Raw genomic sequence first — 26321 nt, forward strand, 5'->3', positions numbered from 1 at the left:
CAACTTTTCTCTTAACATTCTCCCCAGATTTAATTTCAGGCTTACTAGTCTGCTCCACATAAAGCTTTTGAACAGGCTTACTAATCTGTTCCACATTAACCCTCTGAAAAGGCTCACTATTCTGAAATTCATTTCTGTGATTCAGGGCATATTCATCCGCTAACCTAGCTGTATGTTGCCAAGTTTCCATGTCTTTCTCATCCAGGTATAATTTAATATCCTTTGAAACACACCTATTAAATTCCTCAATTAGTATCAATTCTCTCAGTCTGTCAAAATCATTATTTATTCCTTTTGAGGTGCAGCAATGGTCAAAACGTAGAGATTTTCCTAGAGCAAAATCCATATAAGATTGGTTGCCTGTTTTCACCAAACTCCTAAATTTTTGTCTATATGCTTCTGGAACCAACTCATAAGCTTTCAATTCTGCTTCTTTAACAGTATCATAATTTGCCACTTGCTCTGTAGTCAAACTGGAGGATGCAACTTGTGCTTTTCCCTTCAATACACTTTGGAGCACAAGAGGCCATTTTTCTTTTGGCCATCTTGAACTCTCAGCAACCTTTTGAAAAAGCTGAAAATATGTATCCATATCTCCCTCATCAAAAGGAGGAACTAGATTTACCTCTCTACTAGCCAAAAACCTCTCCCCAGGAGTTGCAGCCTCAATTCTCTTATGACTTTCCATCTCAATTTTTAATTTCTCTAATTGAAACCACCTGTCTTTTTCAATTTCCTCCCTTTGTTTTTCAGTTTCCTCTGCCTCATATATTCTTTTTTTTAATCCTCATCTCTTTATTTTTCAGCTCCCTCTGCCTCATTTGTTGTTTCTGCAACTCAAAGTTTCATTTCTCTCTTTCTTTGAACACCCTCAATTTCTCCAATTCCAATTCAGCAGATCTATCCTCCGGAAAACTATCTAAGTCTTTCTCAACAAATTTTCCCTCACCTATATAATATTTCATTATAATCTTCTGTATTTGTATTTTCCTCATTCAATGTTTGACTTAAGTCAGCTTTAATTCCTTAGCAATGACCATCAGTTCCCTTTTCATTTCCTCTGAAACTCTGTAACAAAAGTGCACTAATATCCATTGCTGCTATTTTCCATACACACAAGCTTTAAATTAGCTTGGAAAAACTAATAAATCACAAAAACTTCAAAAGTTTAAGATCCCAAAACTCCAAATATTTCAATCCAAAAAGATGATCCCACAAATGTAATGGACCCAGAGGACCCCAAAACTAAGCAGCAATAGAAATTCACCAAGACAAATGGTTACTTAAACAAAAGTTATTTTAAATTTTCTTTAAACATAATAACAGGATCAAACTTTAACCTATTACTCTTAACTTAACCATCGTCTAATTCTACACATGTGTATGTAATGTATATAAGTTCAGAAAAGTTCTTTGATTCACAGTCTAATCTCACTTCTCACTCCTCCACGTTCACTGGCATCAGGCACTTCTTATACTGTGCACAGAATTGAACATTTATGAATTTTCTGGCGTTTAAAAGTAATTGGTTACCACTCAAGAAGGTTCTCACTGGTTTCAGAGAGAGATTCATTGTTTGTTGGACACACACAAATTGATTCCCTCCAATCAGCCACTTCAGTGTCTTGCCGAAGAAACTTGCCCCATCAGGGTTTTTCAAATGATAACCTCTTCTTCTGCAGTTCACCATAGAGTTCCTTTTTGTTTCCCTTATTTCAGGTGAAACATTCTTGTATGGACCACATGGGTTGTTTCAACTGGCTGAACTCAAAACTCACATTCCATCTTCAAAATGGAGTTTTAAACAAGCTGCCAGCTTGCCATGCTGCAGAAGCCAGTTTTTATTTTTCTCTCACTCTCTCTCTCTCTCTCTCTCTCTCTCTTTCATAGAAAGCCTGTTTGGTCTCCTCTCACTCTTTGCTTGCAAAACCACATGCCCTTCTTTGAATAGCAAACTGCATTCAGACAGATTGCGGAACCGGGCCCAAACATCTGAGTCCATTCATCTACTGCTTTCAAAATAATATTCCATTTACACCTGCTTTTGAAGTTCTTTAGCAAAGCAATCTCCTTGTATTATTGACTTTGCAAAGGCTCTCAGTGACAGCATGACTCACTTTCAGTAAAGCTCTCACATTTTAAATGAGATCTGTTTTGTGAAGTGTTTGTGTTTGTTTGTGACCTACACTACTCCCACGATCTATATATATATATATGTATGTTACACACGCATATATAAATATATATAGATCGATAGATAGATATAACATTGCAAATGCACCTGACAAGTGGGGATTTTAATTTTCATTTAGATCCAGTTTTAGATAGATCAATAAGAGCAATAACAAGGACAAAAGCAGCTAAAGCCACATTGGTATTAATGAACGATTTACATTTATTAGATGAATGAATAAGAATACATGCAAGAGAAAGAGACTGTTCTTTTTATTCAAATAGATATGATTCTTATTCCAGGATAGATTATTTTTAATATCTGCACAACTTCAGGGTAGAATTCAACAAGCTGATTATGAGGCAAGAATTTTTTTCTGATCATTCTACTATGTTGTTGCCAATAACAATGTTGGACAAAGAAGAACCAGTTTATAGCTGGAGATTTAATCCTATATTATTGAAAATAAAAGATTTTTGTGATTTTATTAGGCCACAAATAAGATGCTTTTTTGAGACCAAATCTAATTCTATTAATAATATATTTATTTTATGAGATGCAATGAAAGTGTATTTAAGAAGTCAAATAATGTTATATTTCTAAACTTAAGAAGGATTTTATGAAAGAGGTATAACAATTGGACACAGAGATAACAAATTAAGAAAAAAGATTTGCAAAAACAAATTAATGAGGAGAAACAGAGATGACTTGTTAATAAGAAACTTTAAAGTCATCATCATATAGACTATTTCAATATTAAAAATAGATTCTAAAATAGTAGCAAAGATATTAGAGAATAGGTTGGCAACATTTTTACCGTAGTTAATAAATATGGATCAGACTGGATTTGTTTAAAAAAAAATCAGTAGATAATGTGACTAGATTATTGAATATAATACATTTAGTACAAAAGAGAGATGACATAAGTCTAGCAGAGGCTTTAGATGCAGAAAAAAGCACGATAGATTAGAATGGTACTTTTGTTAAAGTGCTTGAAATATTTGGTTGGGACAAATATATGCAAATTGGATTAAAACTGTAGATTGTAAATTGTAAATTTTAAATTGTAGATCAGTGGTTATCAACCTTTTACTTTCAACTCACATACCACTTTAAGTACTCCCTATGCCTTGTGCATTGTGATCAGTAAGGGATTGCTTAAGGTGGTATGTGGGTGGAAAGAAAAAGTTTGAAAACCACTGCTTTAATCATACCTAATTGACTCGTTATGTGCACAGTTTCATAACTCCAAAAAGAAATGGATCAATGATAATTTTTCAGTTGCAGTGGTTCTCAACCTTGCCTTTCCCACTCACATCCCACCTTAAGTAATCCCTTACTAATCACCAATGGCATAGTGGTATGTGAGTGGAAATAAAAAAGTTGAGAACTACTGTTGTAGATGGTGAGCATGGGTGGAGGACTGGATTCAGTGCCTGGCAGTCAATTCAATGAAAGGCTAATTTTATATGGTGGTAATTGCTCAATCAATTTCATTCAATTACTGAACATTCAGAACCAGTGCTGAGACTGAAAATCTCTCAATTTTTAATTATAAAAATTATGACGTAACAAATTAAATAGGAGGGATGACTTTTTTTTGCTTTTGCCATAAAAATAATAAAAATGTTTTTGTTTTATTCATCTGATGGATTTGGTCTCATTGGATGAGCCACCATTTAATAGCCCATCCCTTTTGCCCTTGATGACGTGGTGGTGCCCTGCTTTTCTAAACTCTGAGGTGTAGATCTATGCACTAAGCTGTCAGGGTGAGAGATTCAGACTCTTGACCCATGACAGTAAAGAAATAGCAATATATGTCCACGTTAGGATAGGGTGTGTGGCAACACATTTCTGTTCTATTTTATACATTAAACCATTGTTTGATTAAAATAAATCCAAAAACTTACTCCACGCAGTAAAGAAGTATATTTTCCTTTAAGCCTTCAATCTTGTTCAATAGAATGATTCAATTTTCCTGGATATTAATGAACAGAAAGATCAGGAGTTAAAGACCAAAAGGTGTTAAAGCTGAAGGGCACACTCAATAGGATTAATAGTTTGAGGGGTAGAAATTACAGAGGGATATCCAGTGACAGTGAAAGAACAGCGAGATATTTCCAAATCAGCTGCCACTGCTTGCATGTGTTGGAGTGAGAGAATGTTTGTGGATATGATTGCCTATGAAATGGACTTTGCTACATCCTGAATCATGTCAAGTTTCTTGAATGTTGTTGAAGCCGCACGGATCCAGGCAAGTGCAAAGTGTTCCAACTTACTCCTGACTTTATCCTTGTAGATGATGGACGGGCTTAGGGGAGTATAGTTTTTTTTAATTGAATATAGATTTAGACATACAGCATGGTAACAGGCCATTTCAGCCCATGTGTGCATGCTGCCCAATTACACCCAACTGACCTATATCCCCGGTATGGTTTATTTAAGAACTCTAAAAACCACATCTACAATTATTAATGGATAAATTGAAAAAATAATACATATGTGGTGTGTGTATTAATATATGTACCCTATTCCATCCCTCCCTCCTTCTCCACCCACCTATTGAATATTAACATAAAAAAAAGAAGAAAGCGAGGAGAATGCCAAAAAAATTCTCATTTCACATAGTACTGGAGCTAAGGGTTACCAGTGTGGCGAGTTTTCAGTGCCCATCAAATTTTCAAACCAACACCTTGTAGGTCTGGGCTCCATATTTTCAAAAAAATTATATTTTCTCAAGTGGAATACAAGAGTGCAAGTCAGCATGTCATCTCTCCATAGCTAAATCTGTATTTGTTTTCCAAGTAAAGGCCATGCACTTTCTAGAAACTGCTAAAGCTATTCGTATAACTTCAATTTGATACATAGTTCATTTCACCCAACAAAAATAACATCGCATCTCGTGCGAGTTTTACCTTTAATATTTTCTTCAAAAAATGTTTTGACCTCTAACCAAAAAGGTTTTACTCTAGGAACAGGGATGTTTTGTTTTTTTTTGAACGGTGGGAGGAAACTGGAGCCCCCAAGGAAAACTCATGCAAACATGGGGAGAACGTAAAAGCTTCTTTCAGACAGCGCAGGATTCGAACCCCAGTCCTGATCACTAGCGATGAAAAGACGTTGTGCTAACCATGCTGCCTACAGGGTTCTAGCCCCTGACCTGCTCTTGTGGCCGTATTGTGTACACGGCTATTCCAGTTCAGTTTCTGGTGATGGTAGCCCCACAATTTTGATACTGGAGGAATTAATGGAAGATTAAAGGGATGGGTGTTTTGACAAACATTATGATATCTAGATGAATTGCATAGACAAGTATTCTTCAAGATTTTGGATTCTGTCTATCTGACAGAAATAGGGAAATTTAGCTTGAAAGCTCTTTTAACCACTATTATTCTACTTTTCAATTATGTTCCATACTGTATTTTCCAGGTGCCTTTCTTATACCCTATACACTCATGTTGGTGCTTGTTGGAATGCCAATGTTTTTTCTGGAATCGTCCTTTGGGCAGTTTGCCAGCCTCGGACCTGTTAAGGTGTGGAAGTCTGTGCCCATTCTGCAAGGTTAATTTTTATTTTGCATTGCAAACTCAGTAACAATGATTAATGTTTAAATTCTATTATTACATAGCTCGTAAATGCCTTGGCAGGTGGGACCTGCCAAGTTGAATATCTTTAGAACCTGATCTATTGTCAACCTTTACTAAAGCAACTGCTGAATTTGAGGAGAGAGAATTTTTGTGTTTTTAATACAAACATGTCTACAGACTTTTGAGTTTCACTCTAACAAGAGACCTATTTCATTTCTGTGTTCTAAATTTTGATCTTATTCCTGGAAATCTGTTTAGCTGATATATAGTTCATAAGATGGTAATGTGGTTTATATTTTTTAAAACATATTTTCTTACAAAAACTTAATTTTATAAATTAAGTGTGGAAATATATGTAATACAGGAGAATCGTATGTTGCAATTTTCAGTAGAATCTGTGATATTTTATTTACATTGGATTTGCAAGTCATCTTTTAGTAACACTCCTTGAGCAAACACATCAAAGGGTTTTACATTAGTTCTTAACACTCAGTATATAGTGGTAGGAGGGGCCTTTACCCACAGAGCTTTGAACTTTGGATTGAATTTTGGATTGTGCTGATCTACAACATTCTGTTGCAGACAGCTCCTTGCACTGGAAGGTTTTGGGCAGACCATTGTCAAGTTAATGGCCTTCTGATAGAAGTTGATACTCGTCAGTGTGAATGTCTAAGAATAGCTGGTAGAGCAGAGTTTTGCATTCCATAACAGTTCAGGATGGAACTTGGATAAACACCACTGAATCTCTTTCCAGACCTTATTGGGAAATGGGCACTTGGGGAGTGGGAAGTGGGTTCAATGCATCAATTAGTGTGATTGTTTTATAAGAACAGATGATCCTTGTATAATGTCCTTTCCAACATCAAGACATCAAAAGTAGTTCCTAGTAAATGAAGACATTAGAGTAATGTCACTATTGTCATGAAGGAAATGCAACAAACAATATCTGGATGGCAAGGCTGAACAATAACCAAACCACTTAATTTATATACATATTGGTTTCTGGATAAATATTGCTTATAACATTGAACCTATTATAGGTAATGAAGAAGATTGTCTAATGAGAGAATAGGGCATAGATCAACTGGAAGGTTGAGCAGAGCAGTCATAGATAAAATTAATTCCAGACGAGTGTGAGGTGATGCATTTGGGAAGTCAAATTCTGGTTAGGCATACAGAGTAAATAGCAGGGACCATAAGTGTCCTTAGCCCTCTGAGGGTGACAATATGGGTGGATAGATTAATGGTGGACATATTTTGTATGCTTGCTATTAAAAGCCAAGGCATTAAGTATAATAAGACTGTCCTTGCAGCTGTACAAAATATTGCTTAGACTACATTTTGAGTATTGTGTAGTGTCTCACTTACCCAGAGGCAGGCAGCTCCACTCCAACAACAGTCAGAGACTTTCTGGAATGTTGTAATTGAAAAACATGGAATGTAATATAACGTGCTCCCATTTTTTAGTCCATTTGCACTTGTGTGGGACTGTCACTTTAAGAGAACAGATTTAACAAAACCCTACAGCTTTGGAGTGACTGTGAAATTGACTGCGGGTTGAAGTCAGTTCCAAAATTGGATACATTTTGCAGAGAGAAAATACCCAGGTGCAGAGACCATGTGACCTTCAGATTCAAGACTGAGCTTTGCTCAGGGGCCACTGTAAGGAGACAGCACAGGAGCAAACAGCTCTTGGAAGAAATACTGCACTGGATTGGTCTAATGTGTGGTTATAGTCAATCTCTTTTATTTACTCCTGTCTATTATAGAGGAAAGAGAAGAACACTATATGAACAAAAGAGTGAAGGTCACTTCTGTTCGGCTGACCCACGGAAAGGGTTCTGAAGGCAGAAGAAATATTGTGCTTGACTAGTGACTAGAGGAAGGGTCACTTGAGTTTGACTGATCCACAAAAAGGGTTCTGGAAGCTTTGTGTACCCTATGCCAAAGAAGAGGGGAGTTTTGGTAGGCACTCATCTAAAAAAGGACATTTTGCTGGAAGCTACTCAACAAGAGTTTTGCGAATTATAAACATTCTGTCACACTCGGTCTTTTTTACCAACTTCATGAACTGCTTTTTCCATCTAAGGCCTGCTTGACATAACTGAATTTCTGAAACTGAACTTTGAACTGCTTTTTCAGAATTGTCCCTGTGGTGAATTGAAACTGTGGTGGCTTAGGGTATTCCACACACACCATTGTATTCGTACATAGTTGGGGGTGAAGTTAGATAAGTTTAGGTAAGTGTAAATGAATTAGAAAAGGTGTTATATCATTATTAATTTATAATTAAAATATTATGCTAAATATAACACTGTCTGGGCTAATTTCTATTGCTGCTGTCTGGTACATAACAGTATACAGAGAGAGCAACAATTCTTTAAAAGATACCAACCAAACAGCACAACTCACCAATGATAATTCACTCTTTAAAAATGAAAACCTAAAAAAGTATTGGTCCTTCATCTAGCACCATCCAGACATATGAACTGTCCTTCCAGATCCTGGTCCTGCAGGGTATCCTCCAATACTGAATACTCTCTTCCATTATGAGCTTGATGGATGTGGACTGTTGTGTGCATTGATTCGCAATTGCCTCCCATAATGTCCAATGTTAGACTGATATGGAGTTTGTCCTCATTTTGTCTTGATCTCATAACCTTTATTATGTCTAGAAGTAAACATGAAAGTCTGCAGACAATATAGTTGAAGTAAAACACAATGGGCTCAAGCTCGAAATGTCAGTTATGTATCCTTATCTTTGCTATATAAAGGACACTGTTTGACCTGTTGAGTTTTTTCAGCATTGATTTTTTACTTTGGTATATAAACTTTGGGCTGTCTGCAGCTGTTTTCCTGCTCTATTTTTGCATTTTTTTCTGCCCCACAAAAGACTTTGACCTATTTCTTTTTGAATTGTATGGCTTAAGTGATTGCTTGTGTTTGAAGCAATTTTTTGATCGTATCAGAATGCACTTTTGTCAGTTCCCTCTGCTGTACTGTTCCAATTCAAAGATGACCCACAAGTATGTCCCTTGATATTCATGACACTGTAGCAACAAGAACACACGGGATATTTGGTATCCTGCTGTGATTGATTCACTTTTCTGCTATCAAGTTATGTGACTTGGAATGCAATAGAAATTAGCCAAGGCAGTGTTTTATTTTAAATAATATTTTAAATGATTAATCACTAAATATATAACACCTTATCTAACTTATCTAAACTTAACCCCAACTCTGTGTGTGTGTGTGTGTGTGTGTGTGTGTGTGTGTGTGTGTGTGTGTGCGTGTGTGTGTGTGCGTGCGTGCGTGCGTGTGTGCGTGTGTGCGTGTGTGTGTGTGTAATATCCCAAATTATTACACTTCATACCTAATTCTGGAATGTCAGTTCAAAACCCAACCTCAGAAATCCAGTGCTGACACAAAGACTCTTAAATTATTGCAAAGAAGTGTTTATGAATAAGGTGGGAGAGACCTGGGTGATAAGACAGTTGTAAATCAGCAAAATCCTCATTGAGGTGCTTCCCAAGAAATGTCCTTCAGATGAGTGATAATCAAACCTCCTATTTTCCTTTTCTAGTGGAAACCAAGCAAGTCACTTTCTCAAAGCTTCCAGAAACCATTCATGGGTCAGCTGAAATTTGAGGTACACCAAGTCCCCTTCAAAAGTGACCATTCCTTTGGCTAAGGTGGGGCATACTCATCCCTCTTACAGGGAGAAATCAGACAAATTTTACATCACCACATGAGGTCATTTCAGCACAGTATTACTTAAAGAGCTCCTGCTCCTGTGCTGCCTCCTTAAAATGGCCCCTGATCAAACAGTGTACTATTTCTTATAAATGTTTGTCACATGATCTCTGCACCAAACTCTCTTAGAAGCAGTGAATTTGAATATGCACTGTCCCCAGCATATCAGTCACAGTCAAACTCCAAACCTTGCTTGATTTGTTCTCCAAAAGTGATGGTCCCACTCAAATGAAGATTAACTGGGAGCACCCAATAAGTGGAACATCCAGGTGGTTTGTGGTTACAATGTTTTTCTCTGTATAATTCAGATGCTATGTTTGTGAGGTGCTTTGAAGAAGCTTTGGAAGGAATGTTTAATACAATAGGGATTCTTGTCTGGATATAAAGTTAATTGGGAAAAAAGTGAAATTTTACTGATAGGTGAAGGAGATTATTCAGTTTATAAGAATATTATTAATTTGAAGTGGACTGATCGAATTAAATATTTTGGTATAACTGTGGATGTTGATTATCAATCTTTTTTTTAAACTTTATTTATTCATTCAAAAAACAAATAGTACATGACATATAAAACAATTAACCATAAACATGAACGTTATTTTTTATATATAGAATAAAAAGAAAAGAAAAGAACCCCCCCCCACCTTCAGCCAACTCTCCTAAGGAGACCCATAAAAAAAGAAAAAATAAAAAATATTAAAGAAAAATTAAATATTAAGATCTAATCAATGTAAATTGAAATATAAATATTCTGAATATAACAACCATTTATTAATAAAAAACCTATAATTATCATGCGAAACATATGTAATTTTTTCCATTATTAAACAATATCTCATCTCATTATGCCATCTATTAATATCAATCATATTTGTATATTTCCACATACTAGCAATACATTTTTTCGCAACAGATAAAGCTAAATATACAAAAGCAAGCTGAAACTTATCTAATCCCAACTCTTTCAGAGGTTGCAAACTACCCAATAAAAATACTGTCAGATCTAAAAGTATTTTAATCTTATACAACTTTCTAAAAACAATTGAATTTTCTTGCAAAAAGTTTGTATGACCAAACAGCATGAAAAAAAGTTCCAACTGTATTACCACATCTAAAACACAAATCTAATTCATGAAAACCATACTTTTTAAATTTTTCAGGTGTTAAGTATAATTGATTTAAAAAATTATAGTTAATCATTGCATAACGTGCATTTATCAATCTAGTTACACTATCATAACAGATATCCAACCAATCATCCTTGGAAAAAATAAAACCACTATCTGCTTCCCATTTACTTTTAGATCTATCCCAACCCTTTTTATCCATACCATCCTGTAATATTTGATACATAAATGAAAATATAACCCTTCTCTGGTACCTTCATAAGAAAAGTCTCAAATTTAGTCATTTCAGGTAAAATCATATCTCTCCCAAACATACGTTTTACCAAAGATCGAATTTGATAATAGAGAAACAGAGTTCTTATCAATACCAAAACTGTCCTTCATCTGATTAAAAGATAAAAAATTACCCTCTTTAAAACTATCTCCCAAATTTTTCACACCTTTAAATCTCCAATGCAATAAACTTCGATTATGTATTGTAAAACAAATAAGTTAATTATTATACAACGGAGTCAAAGCCGATAATTCATCCCTAGAGCCTATTATTTTAGTTTTCTTTATCCATAACTTCATTAAATGTTTTAGTATAGGCACATTATATTGTTGTAACAAATTTATATTCCATCTAAACAAAAATTGATGTATTTTAAATTCAGAAATATTTGCCATCTCAATTTTGGCCCAACTAGGAGGCCGTACCAAATCCATCAAGGAACTAATAAATTTAAGTTGGGCTGCTTCATAATAATTTTGAAAATGTGGTAAACGTAATCCCCCTAACTCATATTTCCAAGTTAATTTATTCAAAGCTACTCTCGAAAATTTACCTCTCCATAAAAACTCCCTAACCATTTTATTCAAGTCTCAAAAAAAATATTATCAAGTAAATACGGAATAGATTGAAACAAATATTGCAAACGTGGAAAAATATTAATCTTAATTGTATTTATCCTACCCATTAAATTAATAGGTGAATCTTTCCATTTGATCAAATCAGTTTTAATTTTTTTCATTAACGGAACATAATTTAATTTATATAAAGATTGCTAATTAACATTCAAAATTATACCCAAATATTTAATTTGATCAGTCCACTTCAAATTAATAATATTCTTATAAACTGAATAATCTCCATCACTTACCGGTAATATTTCACTTTTTTCCCAATTAACTTTATATCCAGAAATACATCCATATTGTATTAAACATTCCTTCAAATGCAAAAGTGACTGAGCTGGGTTTATTAAATGCATCAATACATCATCAGCAAATAAATTAATTTTATATTCCTCGTCTAAAACTTTCATACCTTATATCTCTGTATTTTGTCTTATCAACTGTGCTAAAGGTTCAATCACTAACGCAAACAAAGCTGGTGATAAAGGACAACCTTGACGAGTTGATCGAGTCAATTTAAAAGGTTCTGAAATCAAACCATTCGTCAATACTCAAGCTATTAGTTTACTATATAGAGCCCTAAGCCAACCAATAAAGAAAGGACCAAACTTAAATTTCTACAAAACTTTAAACAAAAAATTCCATTCAATGCTTTTTCTGCATCTAAGGATATCACCATCGGGTGATCTGAAGATTGTCAAAATCTATTAATCAAACTAATCACACGCAAAATATTATCTGAAGCATATCTATTCTTTATAAAACCTGTTTTATCCATATGAATCAACTTTGGTAAAAATTTAGCCAATCTATTCGCTAATATTTTAGCTATTATTTTATAATCTACATTTAACAATGAAATTGGTCGATATGAAGATACTTTCATAGGAACTCTATCTTTTTTTGGGATTACTGTAATTAAAGCACTAGAACAAGACTCAGGTAATTCATAATGTTTTCCAACTTGACATAATACATCCCCCAACACTGTAGATAAATCATCATAAAAAAATTTATAAAATTCAACCGAAAATCCATCATCACCAGGCGATTTACTGTTCGGCATTTCCATCATAGCCATTTTAATTTCTGAATCAGTAAATGGTTCTTCTAACTCCTGTATATCTGCATCCTCTAATATCGGTAAATTCAACTGTGATTAAAAAAAATCAATCGATCCAGTTTCTTGTTTTCCTTCAGATGTATATAACTTTTTATAAAATGAACAAAATTCATCATTAATCTCATGAGGTTTATAAGTAATAAGAGAATTCCATCTAACAGCATTAATAGTCCTCGAAATTGCCACGCTAATACCCTATGTGCTTTCTCTCCCCATTCATAATACCATTGTTTAGTCCTATTAATCACACATTCAAATTGATAAGATTGCAAAATATTATATTCCAATTTCAAACTAGATAATTCTATTTTCTGATCTTCTGTAGCATCTTTCTGAAATTCTTTTTCTAACTCATCAATCTGTTTCTCTAATTCAAGACTCTGATTTAATCGATTCTTTTTTATTTTAGAAGTATAATTATTTGTCCTCTCAAATAAGCTTTCATAGCATTCCATAATACAAACTTACTTTGAACAGAATTAGAATTTTCTTTCAAAATAAATTAATTTGTCTTTTTTTCAAAAAATCAATAAATTCCATATTTTTTTAACAACATTGTATTAAACCTCCAACGATAGGCCACTTGAATTTTCTCAGAAGTTGCATATTTAAAATATAACAATGAATGATCTGAAATCACCCTACTTTTATATTCCGCTTGTTGTATTTTCCCTTGTAAGTGTGCCGATACTAAAAAGAAGTCAATCCTTGAAAACGATTCATGTCTAGATAAATAAAAGGAAAAATATTTCTCTGTTGGATTAAGACACCTCCAAATATCGACTAAATTAAGATCTTTCATCAACGCTTAAACCTGAACTGCCATCTTAGAGTTCTTAACTTTCTTCAGAGATTTATCTAATAAAGATTCCAAAACACTATTAAAATCACCACCAACAAAAATATTATCATTAGCCTGACCCAAATATAAAAATGCATCTGAAATAAATATTTCATCATCTGCATTTGGGGCATAAATGTTAAGTAAAGTCCAAAATTCACTAAAAATCTTACAATTCAATTTAAGAATACATCCTGCCTTTTCCTCCATTGTTTTTAATTCAAAAAATAAATTTTTATGTATCAAAATTGCTACACATTTAGCTCTAGAATTAAATGAGGAAGAATATACATGTTCTACCCAGACCCTCTTTAATTTCATACTTTTCTTCACATTCAAAAGTGTTTCTTGTAAAAAAGCAATATCAATTTTCATTTTCTTAATATACGCCAAGACTCACTTATGCTTAATCAGACTGTTTAATCCTCGAACATTAAAAGTAGCAAACCTCAACTTTGACATATCTCTTCTTTGGCTTGGCTTCACGGACGAAGATTTATGGAGGGGGTAAAAAGTCCACGTCAGCTGCAGGCTCGTTTGTGGCTGACAAGTCCGATGCAGGACAGGCAGACACGATTGCAGCGGTTGCAAGGGAAAATTGGTTGGTTGGGGTTGGGTGTTGGGTTTTTCCTCCTTTGCCTTTTGTCAGTGAGGTGGGCTCTGCGGTCTTCTTCAAAGGAGGTTGCTGCCTGCCAAACTGTGAGGCGCCAAGATGCACGGTTTGAGGCGTTATCAGCCCACTGGCGGTGGTCAATGTGGCAGGCACCAAGAGATTTCTTTAGGCAGTCCTTGTACCTCTTCTTTGGTGCACCTCTGTCACGGTGGCCAGTGGAGAGCTCGCCATATAACACGATCTTGGGAAGGCGATGGTCCTCCATTCTGGAGACGTGACCCATCCAGCGCAGCTGGATCTTCAGCAGCGTGGACTCGATGCTGTCGACCTCTGCCATCTCGAGTACTTCGACGTTAGGGGTGTAAGCGCTCCAATGGATGTTGAGGATGGAGCGGAGACAACGCTGGAGGAAGCGTTCTAGGAGACGTAGGTGGTGCCGGTAGAGGACCCATGATTCGGAGCCGAACAGGAGTGTGGGTATGACAACGGCTCTGTATACGCTTATCTTTGTGAGGTTTTTCAGTTGGTTGTTTTTCCAGACTCTTTTGTGTAGTCTTCCAAAGGTGCTATTTGCCTTGGCGAGTCTGTTGTCTATCTCATTGTCGATCCTTGCACCTGATGAAATGGTGCAGCCGAGATAGGTAAACTGGTTGACCGTTTTGAGTTTTGTGTGCCCGATGGAGATGTGGGGGGGCTGGTAGTCATGGTGGGGAGCTGGCTGATGGAGGACCTCAGTTTTCTTCAGGCTGACTTCCAGGCCAAACATTTTGGCAGTTTCCGCAAAGCAGGACGTCAAGCGCTGAAGAGCTGGCTCTGAATGGGCAACTAAAGCGGCATCATCTGCAAAGAGTAGTTCACGGACAAGTTTCTCTTGTGTCTTGGTGTGAGCTTGCAGGCGCCTCAGATTGAAGGTACCGGATGTAAACAGCGTCTTCATTTACCAATACCAATAAATACCAATAATATCTTTATATGAAAATTCAAATCAACGTATATAGGCCCTCCAATAGGAAAAAAACTCACAAATTAAAAATTAACTAAAATGAAAATAAAAAATTAATAAAGAAAAAAAAGAAAATTCCCCTCCCAAAAAACTACCAAAAGGTAGTAATCCTCTAAGCAAAAATTGGGTGTGGGTCACCCACCAGTGGCTGATGACCAGTAAAGAACTTAGAGCAAATCTCTCCCTCCCCAGCTAAACAATGAATAACATCAAAATATCAAAATAACAAAAAAAAAGAGTAAGGAAAAGAAAATTCTTCTTTTCATCCAAGAGATTCCAATCTCGAAGATCCCATTTCAGAAGAAGCTGGACTCTTTCCATTCCCATTTTTCCCATTTCTGCCATTTCTTCTGTTTCCAGAACAACCAGATTTTTCTTTAGGAGACAATGGTGGACTACGTCTTTGTCCTCTTATATCTGACAATGAATCAGCAAAAATCATTGCTTCATGATCATTCACAAAAAACCGAAATTGATAGTCTCCATAAAACACCTTCAACACTGCCGGGTAGCGAAAAGTAGACTTATAACCTTTACGCCACAAAACTTCTTTAACTGGATTAAATCGATGTCGACGTTGAATGACCTCTTGACTCAAATCAGGATAAAAAAATCTCTGCTATTCTGAATCAATAACGGAGTTTGTTGTTGTCTCGCATTTTGCACTGCTAGTCAAAGTATTGCTTCTCTGTCCAAATAATTCAAACATCGAATTATTACCGGTCTCAGTGGTTGACCAGCTGAAGATGTTCTTCTTAGAGCTCTATGGGCAATTCCAGTACCAATCCTCGAGAAAAAATTTTTTGCCCTAATACTTGTGGGATCAGTCTTTAAAGAAACCAAGAGGATCTTATCCTTCTATACCTTCTGGCAAACCAATGATCTGCTTTGATTCTCCAAGTAGTCAACTTTCCTCTCTAACTCTTCTCACGTTCTCCCAATTCTATGACTGATTTTTCAACCTTCAACACTTTTTCTGTGTTGGAAGCCACTTGTTGTTTACAGGTCCAATAAAGCAGTCTGAAATTTTTAAAATTCTTCATAAGATGCATCCACATGTGTTTTAACTATATTCAATTCTGAACTTATTATTTGAACCATCTCATTCATTAGAGGCTGAATAACTGCATTTAGTTGCATACACTGTAGATCAGAAAAGCTCAGCCCTGCTCTCTCTGACGTAGTGGCAGAACAAGGTAACTGCAGCTCCTGGTGCAACTCAACAGAAGGCATTTTAAAAGTTTTACTGCGGGTCTGGACTCCCAGTGACGGCACCCCGACTTCCTCAGGGGGTCGCCGCTGGTCTCCCCCCGCATCTCGTTGTTTTTTCACAAAATCACGAAGGAAAGCGATATCTTCAGGTTGAAATGCTTCCTGATGCATTTCCAACAATGGAGTCGTCTTCCTGTGTGCTCCCTCCGCTGAAATTTAAAGGCTTTCCAAATCGGGATCCACTTCTTTGGAACACGCACCTTCTTCCAGAGAAGGGTAATTCCAACCCCATCCTTCACTTGGTGAGTAATAGACTTTTGTTTCAGCTCCCACAGGCAGTCTTTGAGATTTAGACACTGAAGAGATTAAGCCTGAGGCTGTATCAAGTCATCTAGACCCCAAATCTTCAGCACTTCGAAAATGTAACTTCTTCTGCACTTGAGGTTTAATCTTTTTACCATTAATGGCCATAATAGTTCCTTAATACTTTAAACTAAAATTTAAAAAATTTAAACTTGAAAACAAAGGGTTAAAAAACGGGTACTTAAAAGTATGGCCAGAGAGGTCGAGATTACATGTCTAGACTCTATGCCATCTTGCCACGCCCCCTATCAATCTTTATATAAATTAAACTATGTACCGTTAATGAAAAAGATTAAAGCTCATTTGATTGTGGAAGGATCTTCCTATAAATTTAATTGGAAGAGAAAATACAATTAAAATCAATATTTTTCCACGTATACAATATTTGTTTCAATCAATTCCATGCTTACTTAATAAGAATTTTTTTTGAGATTTACATAAAATGGTTAGGGAATTTTTATGGAAGCGTAAATTTCCAACAGTAGCTTTGAATATGTTAACCAGGAAATATGCATTAGGGGGGATTATGCTTACCACATTTTCAAAATTATTATGAGGCAGCTCAATTTAAATTTATTAGTTTATTAATGGACTAAAATTGAGATGGCAAATATTTTTGAATTTGAAACACATCAATTTTTGTTTCGGTGGAATTTAAATTTATTACAACAATATAATGTGCCTATACTAAAACATTTAATGAAGTTATGGATGAGGAAAAATAGAATGATAGGTTCTAAGGGTAAATTACTGACTTTAACACCATTTTATAATACCAACTTATTCCTTTTTCAATGTATAATCAATGCTTATTACATTGGAAATCTAAAGGTATAAAAAACTTGGGGGATTGTTTTAAGGAAGGTCAATTTTTATCTTTTAATCAAATGAGGGAAAATTTTGGTATTAATGATAATTCTTTATTTGTTTATTATCAACTTTGATCTCTAGCAAAACAAATATTTGGTAGAGATATGATTTTACCTGATTTGACTAAATTTGAATCTTTTCTTGTGACTGCACCAAAGAAGGGATACATTTCATTGATGTACCAAATATTACAGGGAAGTATGGAAAAAAAGGGATGGGACAGATCTAAGATTAAATGGGAAAAGGATATTAACTTTACTTTTTCTGAAGATGACTGGTTAGATAACTGTCATGATCATGTTACTAGATTGATAAATGTTCATTATGTAATGGTTAATTACAATTTTTTACATCAATTGTATTTAACACCTGAAAAGTTAAAAAAAAAAGGTTTTAGTGAATCAGATTCTTGTTTTAGGTGTCATAATTCGGTTGGAACTTTTTTTCATGCTGTTTGGTTATGTGTACATATACAATCTTTTTGGAAAGCAATTCAATTGTTTTTGGAACATTTGTATAAGATTAAAATACTTTTAGATCTGACAATATTTTTGTTGGGTAAGTGAAGCCTTTGAAAGATTTGGGATTAAATAGATTTCAGATTGCTTTTGTATATTTAGCTTTATCTGTAGTAAAAAATGTATAGCAAGTACATGGAAAAATGCTAATGTGATTGATATTAATAGATGGCATGATGAGATGAAAACTTGTTTGGTAATGGAAAAAAGTATGTATGTTTTACATGATAATTATTCTTTTTTTCTTAATAAGTGGTCTTTATATTTAGAATATTTACATTTAGATTTATCTTGATTAGATTTTAGTAAATTTATTTTGGTTTTCTTTTTTCTTTCTTTAGCTCTCCTAAAGAGAGCTGGCTGAGAGGGGGGAGGGGGTTTTCTTTTCTTTTCTTTTTTTTAGGAAAATTTTTTTATCATTCATAATATGTATTTTTTCTTATTGTATGTAATAACTTTGATGAACGAATAAATAAAGTTATTAAAAAAAGAAGAAGCTTTGGCAAATTACTACAGGAAATCTTCTGAAGAAGGCATATTAGTGCTAGATTGCACTAGTTGTTTTGTCCTGAATGGTGTTAAGCTTCTTGAGTGTTCTTGGACTGGCACTCCACCCAGGGAGCAGGGTTTCACAGAGTAATTTTCTTTCCTGAAGGAGACCAATAACCCTTTTATGTGTGCTTGTGTGGGTCTGTTTGTGCGTTCATTTTGGGTTGTGTGTGTGCATGCATATGTGTGTGGGGGTGTGCCCATGTGTGTGTACACGTGCATGTGCACGAGTTAGTGTTTGCATTTCTATTTGTAGGTGCATGTACGTTTGTATGGGTGTGCATGAGTGTGTGTTTAAGATAATTAACTCTTTAACTGTTTATGTCATATTGTTTGACTCTTCATGCATCTGTACCGAGACATTGCAATCACTTGGAAGGTAATTCGTTCAAAATAGACTGTTCTGTTATAATTATAACTTCTACCATGTTATTTGAAATGAGCTTGTATGACATCTTGGGTAAATTGACAATGTCTTCCATGGTGAAGACTGATACAAAGCTATTATTCAACATATCTGATGTGTATTTGCTCGGTGTTGGTCATTCACCATCTTCTTAAGTTCTTGTTTGGTGGGGGGGGGGAGTTAACTTGCATTACTTGCATATTAATTTGCTTGACTTCAAAAGCCCTCAGTACTCTGGAAAACCTGCTGATTAAATAAAATTGCATGTTCTTTCCAGTTGCTCAGCCCTGGAGAGAGGGAATAGTCAACTTTGAATGAATTATGTCAAGGGTGGCCAAACCTTTTTGGTTGTGGCCACATGCAAAAAAATGTAAGGTGTCATGGGGCAAACATTATTAAACATGACAGTTTTCAATCACTGTCATTTCCCTTAACAGACTGTTTAAAGCCTGTACAGAGCGACAGATGTCGGACTGAACAGTTGACCCGACGGGGGTGTGCTGAGACCTTGCTCTGTTCACCACACCAGTGGCAGCGCTGCCATTACAGTGGCTCCGGCAGCATCACCATTTTTTTCGAACGGGCCACTTAAAAATGGGCAAAGGTCTGCAGATGGCCCGGGGGCCATATTTTGGCCACCCCTGAATTATGTCAATTACCTTACTTGTGCAAAAGTGTAAAAGCATACCTAAAGATGATGCAGTTATCTTGAATCATCTCTAAATCTTGCTACAGCTATTGTCAATACATCATTCCCCATCTGCAGGCATTGACAGGGTTCAATTAATGAAATGCAAACTTCTACAAATTATTTACTGTTGTTCAGGGAAGAAAATTATTCCATGAACTCCCTAGGCAGAATAGACCTCCTACATGGAGTCTTTCCTCGGTCAACTGTAAGTCTTCCTCTCTTTTTTTGACCAAGAACTCTTTTGTAAGGGGTACGTCCATAACTGGTTTTTGCAACAAGTGTAAGTTGTCAAATTATCTACTTCTCCTGCTAACTTCTCTAAATGTCCTTGATCTGAATTATTTCTGGAAGCATTGGAATCACAACAGCTGCCATGAGAAAATCATTAAAGTGTAAGTAGTTTGTAAGTCCTTTAAATAGAATTTAATGTTTGCCAGAGCATTTAATTTCAAGAAAGGATTATAAGATCAAATGAGACAGGATATCATATGACAACTCTGCACAACTCTCGGTGATTGTAAACTATCGATAGTTAACTCCCTCTCAGTTGCGGCATGTGGTGCTACTTATGTTGACTCATGAATTATGTGCCCTCCCCTCCTCTGATCAGTGTTGCTGTGTCAATGTCAAGAAAAGTAACATTTTGAACAAAAATGTGATTTTATTTTTTAGAGATAGAGAATGGTAACATGCCCTTCCAGCCCTCGATCCCATACCACACAAATACACCCATATGACCAATTCACCTACCAGCCTTGTACATCTTTGGAGGATGGGAGGAAACCAGAGCACCCACAGGAAACCCATGCAGATATGGGGAGAACGTACGGACTCCTCATAGGCAGTGCCAGGTTTTGAGTTTGTTTTCCACAGTGCGACGTCAATTACCAAAAGCAAATGGTTTTAGTGATCAACTTGTGACTGAATGTATTCCAATAATTTATATTCTAAATGCCTGTTCCTTCTTTACTTTAAGGTGTGGGAATCACTATGGTCCTTCTAGTTTTTCTTGGCAATATTTCCTACTGCTGCATCATCGCCTACAGCCTGTTCTACCTGTTTGCCTCCTTCCAGTCCCCCCTGCCCTGGGCAGACTGCTTCAGCTGGTGGGGCGCAGACGAAACCTGCAGCAGGACACCCAGAGGTACTGAACTATCTTTCTATGAGGTTATCTTTTCCTGTGAGTAGGGCCGACGCTACCAGGAGGCGCACTAGGAAGTCACCTAGGGCGCAGTCAGGATGGCCAGACTCACAGTCCATTCATCATTGACCCACGACCCCTTTTTCTCTGCGCATGCATGAGTATCAGCTAGTGCATGGGCGCTGGATTTGAGGAAATGGACCGGCAGGCGGTGGGGTGAGGGGATGTTTAATGTAGCTTAGCGCAGGCGCATAATTCTGGCACAAATAGCGGAAACTGCAGTTCTTCAGTCAACGTCGTGTGGAGTACTGAGTGACAGTGGTGGGCTTCGAAGGTAAGCCAGAACGGAGGGGAGGGAGGGAGGGGGAGCCAGAACAATCAACAAGGAGCGGGTACGAATGGATCCCGCAGTCACAGAAGCTGATTGTGTAGTCCCATATCCAACCAACAAGTCAGAATTACAGCCCTTTCTAGGGCTCATAAATCACTGCAGGAAACATATCCCTATGCAGTCCCTAAACCGCTTACTCAAGAAAGATCAAAGATGGTACTGGAACACGGAAACTATAAAACCACAGTTGATCGACAAAAGGAAATATTAACGCCCACAAATGAGGTTGTAATCCACTATGACCCAAACAAGGAAGTGACTCACAGTATTGTCCCAAATCACAGAGAAGAGTGAGCAACAAGTGGCATATACTTTGCAGACATTAACTGCAAGTGAATGCAGTTACGCACAACTGGAAAAAGAAGGATTAGCAATTTAGTGTAAAAAGATTCCGCCAATATCTCTACAGAAGAACTTTCACCCTAATCTCTGATTACAAACCTTCAAGTTTGATTCTGGGCCCCCACCAAGGGATACCAATATTAGCTGCAGCCAGAATTCAAAGATGGGCCATGCTACTAACTGCATACAACTACAAGGTACAACATAATACAGGATGGCTTATTGCGCTTACCACTTCCCAAAACTGAACAAAAAGAAGAAATTATTAAATAGACAGAAAAACATCAGCTATCAACCAAGAACAAATAAATGCCCATTACAACTCAGATGATCGTAAAGAAACCTGAAGGAAGGAAACGTTAAGCAAAGTCTTATATTTCACCCTTAATGGATGGCCAGAATCTGAGGTCATACCAGAACACCTGAAAACTTAATTCACACGCCGCCATGAACTATCAGTTGAAGAAGGATATTAACTTTGGGGTACCCATACAATTATCCCAGCCAAATGGCAAACACTATATTATCAGAACTACACCACAACCATCCAGGAATAGTATGAATGAAAGCACTGGCCCAGATGCATGTTTGATGGCCATCAATAGACATAGACATTGAAATAACAGTGAGAGAATGCAAGATATGTCAGTCAATGCAGCCAAATATGCCACAGGTCAAGATAGCCTTCCAGACCCTGGTATCAGTTTCACGCAGACTTTGCACAGCCATTCATGGGAGAAACTTTCCATATAGCGGTGGATGCACATTCCAAATGGCCAGTAGTTTTGCATATGAAAAACACCAAATGCGATTCTACAATTGAATGTCTTCGGGCCATATTTGCCACATACGGATTACCTCACGAATTGGTCATGGGCAATGGGCCCCAGTTTATATCAGGACCTTTTAAAAAAAAATTGTGCGACTATAATAGCAGTCATATTTTGTTGGCACCCTATCATCCAAGTACAAATGGGGAGTCAGAATGCTTTGTGCAAAGATTCAAAAGGTGATAAAAACCAAGAAACTTCTAAATGCCTTATGGAGTCTCAAAATTGCAGATTTCCTATTGGGGTACAGAAACACACCGCATTCTACGACAAAAGGCACTCCAGCAGAATTGATATTTGGACTCAACCTACGGACAAGATTGTCCACAGTTCACCCAGATCTGGGCCTCAGTTTCAAAAAATCCACATCGCCACAAACTTTATCTAGAGCACTGGAGGTGGGCGAGAGAGTACTGGCACAAGATTACAGACAATACAAAGACTCTTGGGTGGTAGGGGTGATCCTACAAAAGTTGAGCCCCTGCTCATACTCTTCTAGTGGGAGACAGACTGTGGAAACAGAACATTGACCAAATGCAGCCATTGTCTGACACTAAAGTCCACAATCTACCTCAACCCTGAGGAGGTAGAACCAGACCTGCCATGGCCTGCCATAGCAATCCAACCTCTTGGCTGAGTGAAGGAGGGGAAGAGATGGGTAGCCCAGTAACTGTGACAAGCAGCTCATGTAGAACAGCGAAGGCCAGCAGTCACCATCGACCCAACTATCTATGGGTCCCACCCAGAACAGCCCCGAGCAAATTCCAGTCCAGCATGCAATGTTGAAGCGGTCCAAGAGAGAAAGAAGGCCACCCTAGTACTTTAAAGACTATGTTCCATATTTATTAAGTTCCTTTCTGAACTATAATCACTCGGTATATGTACCCTAATTCTCACTAGTAGTCATGAGCCCATTCAACATTTATTGCATGGGGAGGAAGAGTGTTGTGTATAAGCCCACCCTGCTGTATATCACAACACCCACATCATGATGTCACCCCACAATTATATCTTTGTATGTCAGTAGCCATGTTAGTCTGATGGCATTAAAGACTGAGAAAAGCACCATGTTTCCAAGTCCTCATTGTGTAAGTGCATACACGACATTCAGAATGCTGGCTATATCTTGGGCCGACTCCCCAGCACTTCTGGCTGCATCCAGGGCCCCTGCCGAGTCACTCCTCAAAAGGCTTCCACTTGATGCTCTTGGCTGAGCTGTTACTTCAGTTTTTACTTTTGGTTGCCTCAGTCATTTAGTACATTTTTTGATGATAAAATTCTGGTTTTAGAGCTTTTCAACCTTCCTTTTAATACATTTTATAGAGAGCTTTTTCAAAACACTCTGTGTTTTGGGGAAGCAAGCTAAAGTTAGAGGTGTCTCAATTTTTATTGATTCCAAGTTTCCATTTGTACTCTTTAATACAATATCTGATCTTGCTGGAAGATTTTTAATAGTTATTTCATTGTGAAATAAGAAGGTGGTAATGGTTAATATATATGTTCCAAATATCAACTGTCCTGAATTTTTTCAAAAGGTTTATAATTTCCTACCTAATTTGAATGAATATGTGCTGATTATGGGTGGAGATTTCAACTGTCGTTTAAATCCTTTGATTGACAGGTTCTCTGCCATTTAGACACTTCCAAATAATCAGCTAGTTATATCTCTTTCCTGCTGGATTATTGATTAGTCAATATATGGAGATTTTTACACCTGAAGGAAAAGGAATTTTCTTTCTTTTATCATGTATACATAAATACTCGAGATTTATTTTAATTGATATGCGACTGGTGCCTTCAATAGGGAAATGTGAATACAATGCAATTGTTGTTTTTGATCATGCACCTTTAAAGCTTTCTGTTGAAATCTGGTCTCACTTCTGGAGTTCAAAACTGGCAGTTCAATTCCACTCTACTTCAGGATGAGAAATTCATTAGCTTTATTAAAGATCAGAACTCTTTCTTTTTTCAGACAAAATACTGAACAAATGTCCAATCTGGTAATTTGGGATGCATTTAAAGCATTATTATGAGGACAAATAGTTTCTTATTCTGCTGGACTTAGTAAACATACTAAAAGTGAATTGACAGTAAGAGATTGACAAATTATATTCTATGATGTCTAGTATGGACCTTTATAAGAAAAGAGTAGAACTTCAAACTCAGCATGATTTATTATTAACTTACCCTATCTAGAATCAAATCTCAATTTTATATACATGGAGAGAAATCAGGTAAGCTGTTAGTCAACTGAAGACAGCAGCATCTAAAAGACAAATTACAAAAATACACAAGAAGGATGGTAACTTTACTTTTGATCATGTTGAAATTAATAAAGTGCTTCAGGAATATTATTCAGATCTGCACAAATCTGAACTTCCTGATCATTCTATTTCAATAGATAGATTTTTGCAACAATTGAATATTTCCAAAACATCACCAGAAGATCAAAACTTGTTGGAAGCATCAATTTCAGAGTTGAAAGTTTCCCAAGCTATTTCTTCTCTTCAATCTGGCAAAGCCCCAGGTCCACATGGCTTTATGGTGGATTTTTAAAAAATAATTTACTTGTAGCGGCAGCCACAATGAAAGAGACTCAAAGCCACCATGTTGAATGCTCTTGATGACTGTTTATTTTAAATCCCGCACCCACCCCTTTAAGGGCAATGTGAGCTCCGCCCCCGCATGAGCAGTGATGTCATAACGGCTGCCCGAGGTGCGCGCAGGGCTGAAACTGCAAGGCAAGGAGGACCTCCGACAGTGCCATCTTCTCATGGCTGCCCCGCCACATGGTGGTACAAGTGGGGTTGGTTCGCCACAAGAATGTGCACTGCCATACAACCCTCCTAGAACCGGCTTATGTGTGTCTGAGCCATTTGAACCAGTCGCGAGAGGTGTGCTGCCTTTAGGCGGTCTACTGTAAACAGTTCATTTTTGTCCCCAATGTCTAATGTAAAAGTCTTGTCGGACTGCTAGAGGACTTTGTATGGGCACTCGTAAGGCCGTTGCAAAGGTGCACTGTGTGGTCCGCGCCGAACGAAAACGAATTCCGCCGAGTTCAGCTCTTTGGGAAGATGGGTTGGTCGGATGCCGTGATGCATAGGAGTTAGGGGGGCCAGAGAAGCAAGTGTGGTGGGGAGCTCTGCCAATAGGTTTGGGTGCTCGGTCGTAGAGTCGGATTCCGGGCTGAAGAACTCACCAGGTGCACCATACACCAATTCTGCAGATGATACCTGCAGATCCTCCTTGGGTGCTGTTCTGATGCTGAGGAGGATCCAGGGTAGTTCTTATCCTCAGCCGGGGCCTGTGAGGCGAGCCATGATGGCTGACTTCAAGTGGCGGTGAAATCTCTCCACCAGGCCATTGGCATGCAGGTGATACAGCGTAGTGTGGGGGAATTTAACCCCCAGTAGGTTCGCCGATTGAGTCCAGAGGTTGGAGGTGAACTAGGCACCCCTGTCGCTGGTGATGTGCACCAGAACTCCGAAACTGGCGATCCAGTGGGTGACCAAGTTACTGGCGCACGTTTCGGCAGAAGTATCCTTGATGGGAATGGCTTCTGGCCATCTTGTGGTCTGATTGACCACTGTGAGCAGGTAGCGCACCTGGACACCAGCAGGGGGCCCACGATGTCAACATCTATGTGTTGGAATCTTTTGACTGCCGCGTCAGAGCGCTGAATTGGGGCTTGGGTATGCCAGTGGACTTTGGAGGCCTGGCACTGAGTGCAGCTCCTTGCCATCTCAGCTGCCCCCTTCTTGAGCCCGTGCCACATGAACTGCTCCACCACCATTCGCACCGATGCCTTCACTGAGGGGTGTGCTAGATCATGGACCATGCTGTAGGCCTGCGATCTCCACTGCAGCGGGACTACCGGGTGCAGTGAACCAG

The 26321-nt window shown here is 37.4% G+C and overlaps 1 protein-coding gene across 1 annotated transcript in view; it reads left to right on the forward strand.

Moving 5' to 3' along the window:
* Positions 1-26321, forward strand: part of LOC138741995 (sodium- and chloride-dependent neutral and basic amino acid transporter B(0+)-like) — a 92319-nt gene that overhangs the window by 17160 nt on the left and 48838 nt on the right. Inside the window, exons 3-4 of the mRNA XM_069896191.1 lie at positions 5603-5734; positions 20703-20870. Of these exons, the coding sequence (XP_069752292.1) occupies positions 5603-5734; positions 20703-20870 (300 nt within the window). The remainder of the gene's footprint in view (positions 1-5602; positions 5735-20702; positions 20871-26321) is intronic.

Source organism: Narcine bancroftii, chromosome 8 (genome assembly GCF_036971445.1).
Source record: "Narcine bancroftii isolate sNarBan1 chromosome 8, sNarBan1.hap1, whole genome shotgun sequence".
Classification (NCBI taxonomy): domain Eukaryota; kingdom Metazoa; phylum Chordata; class Chondrichthyes; order Torpediniformes; family Narcinidae; genus Narcine; species Narcine bancroftii.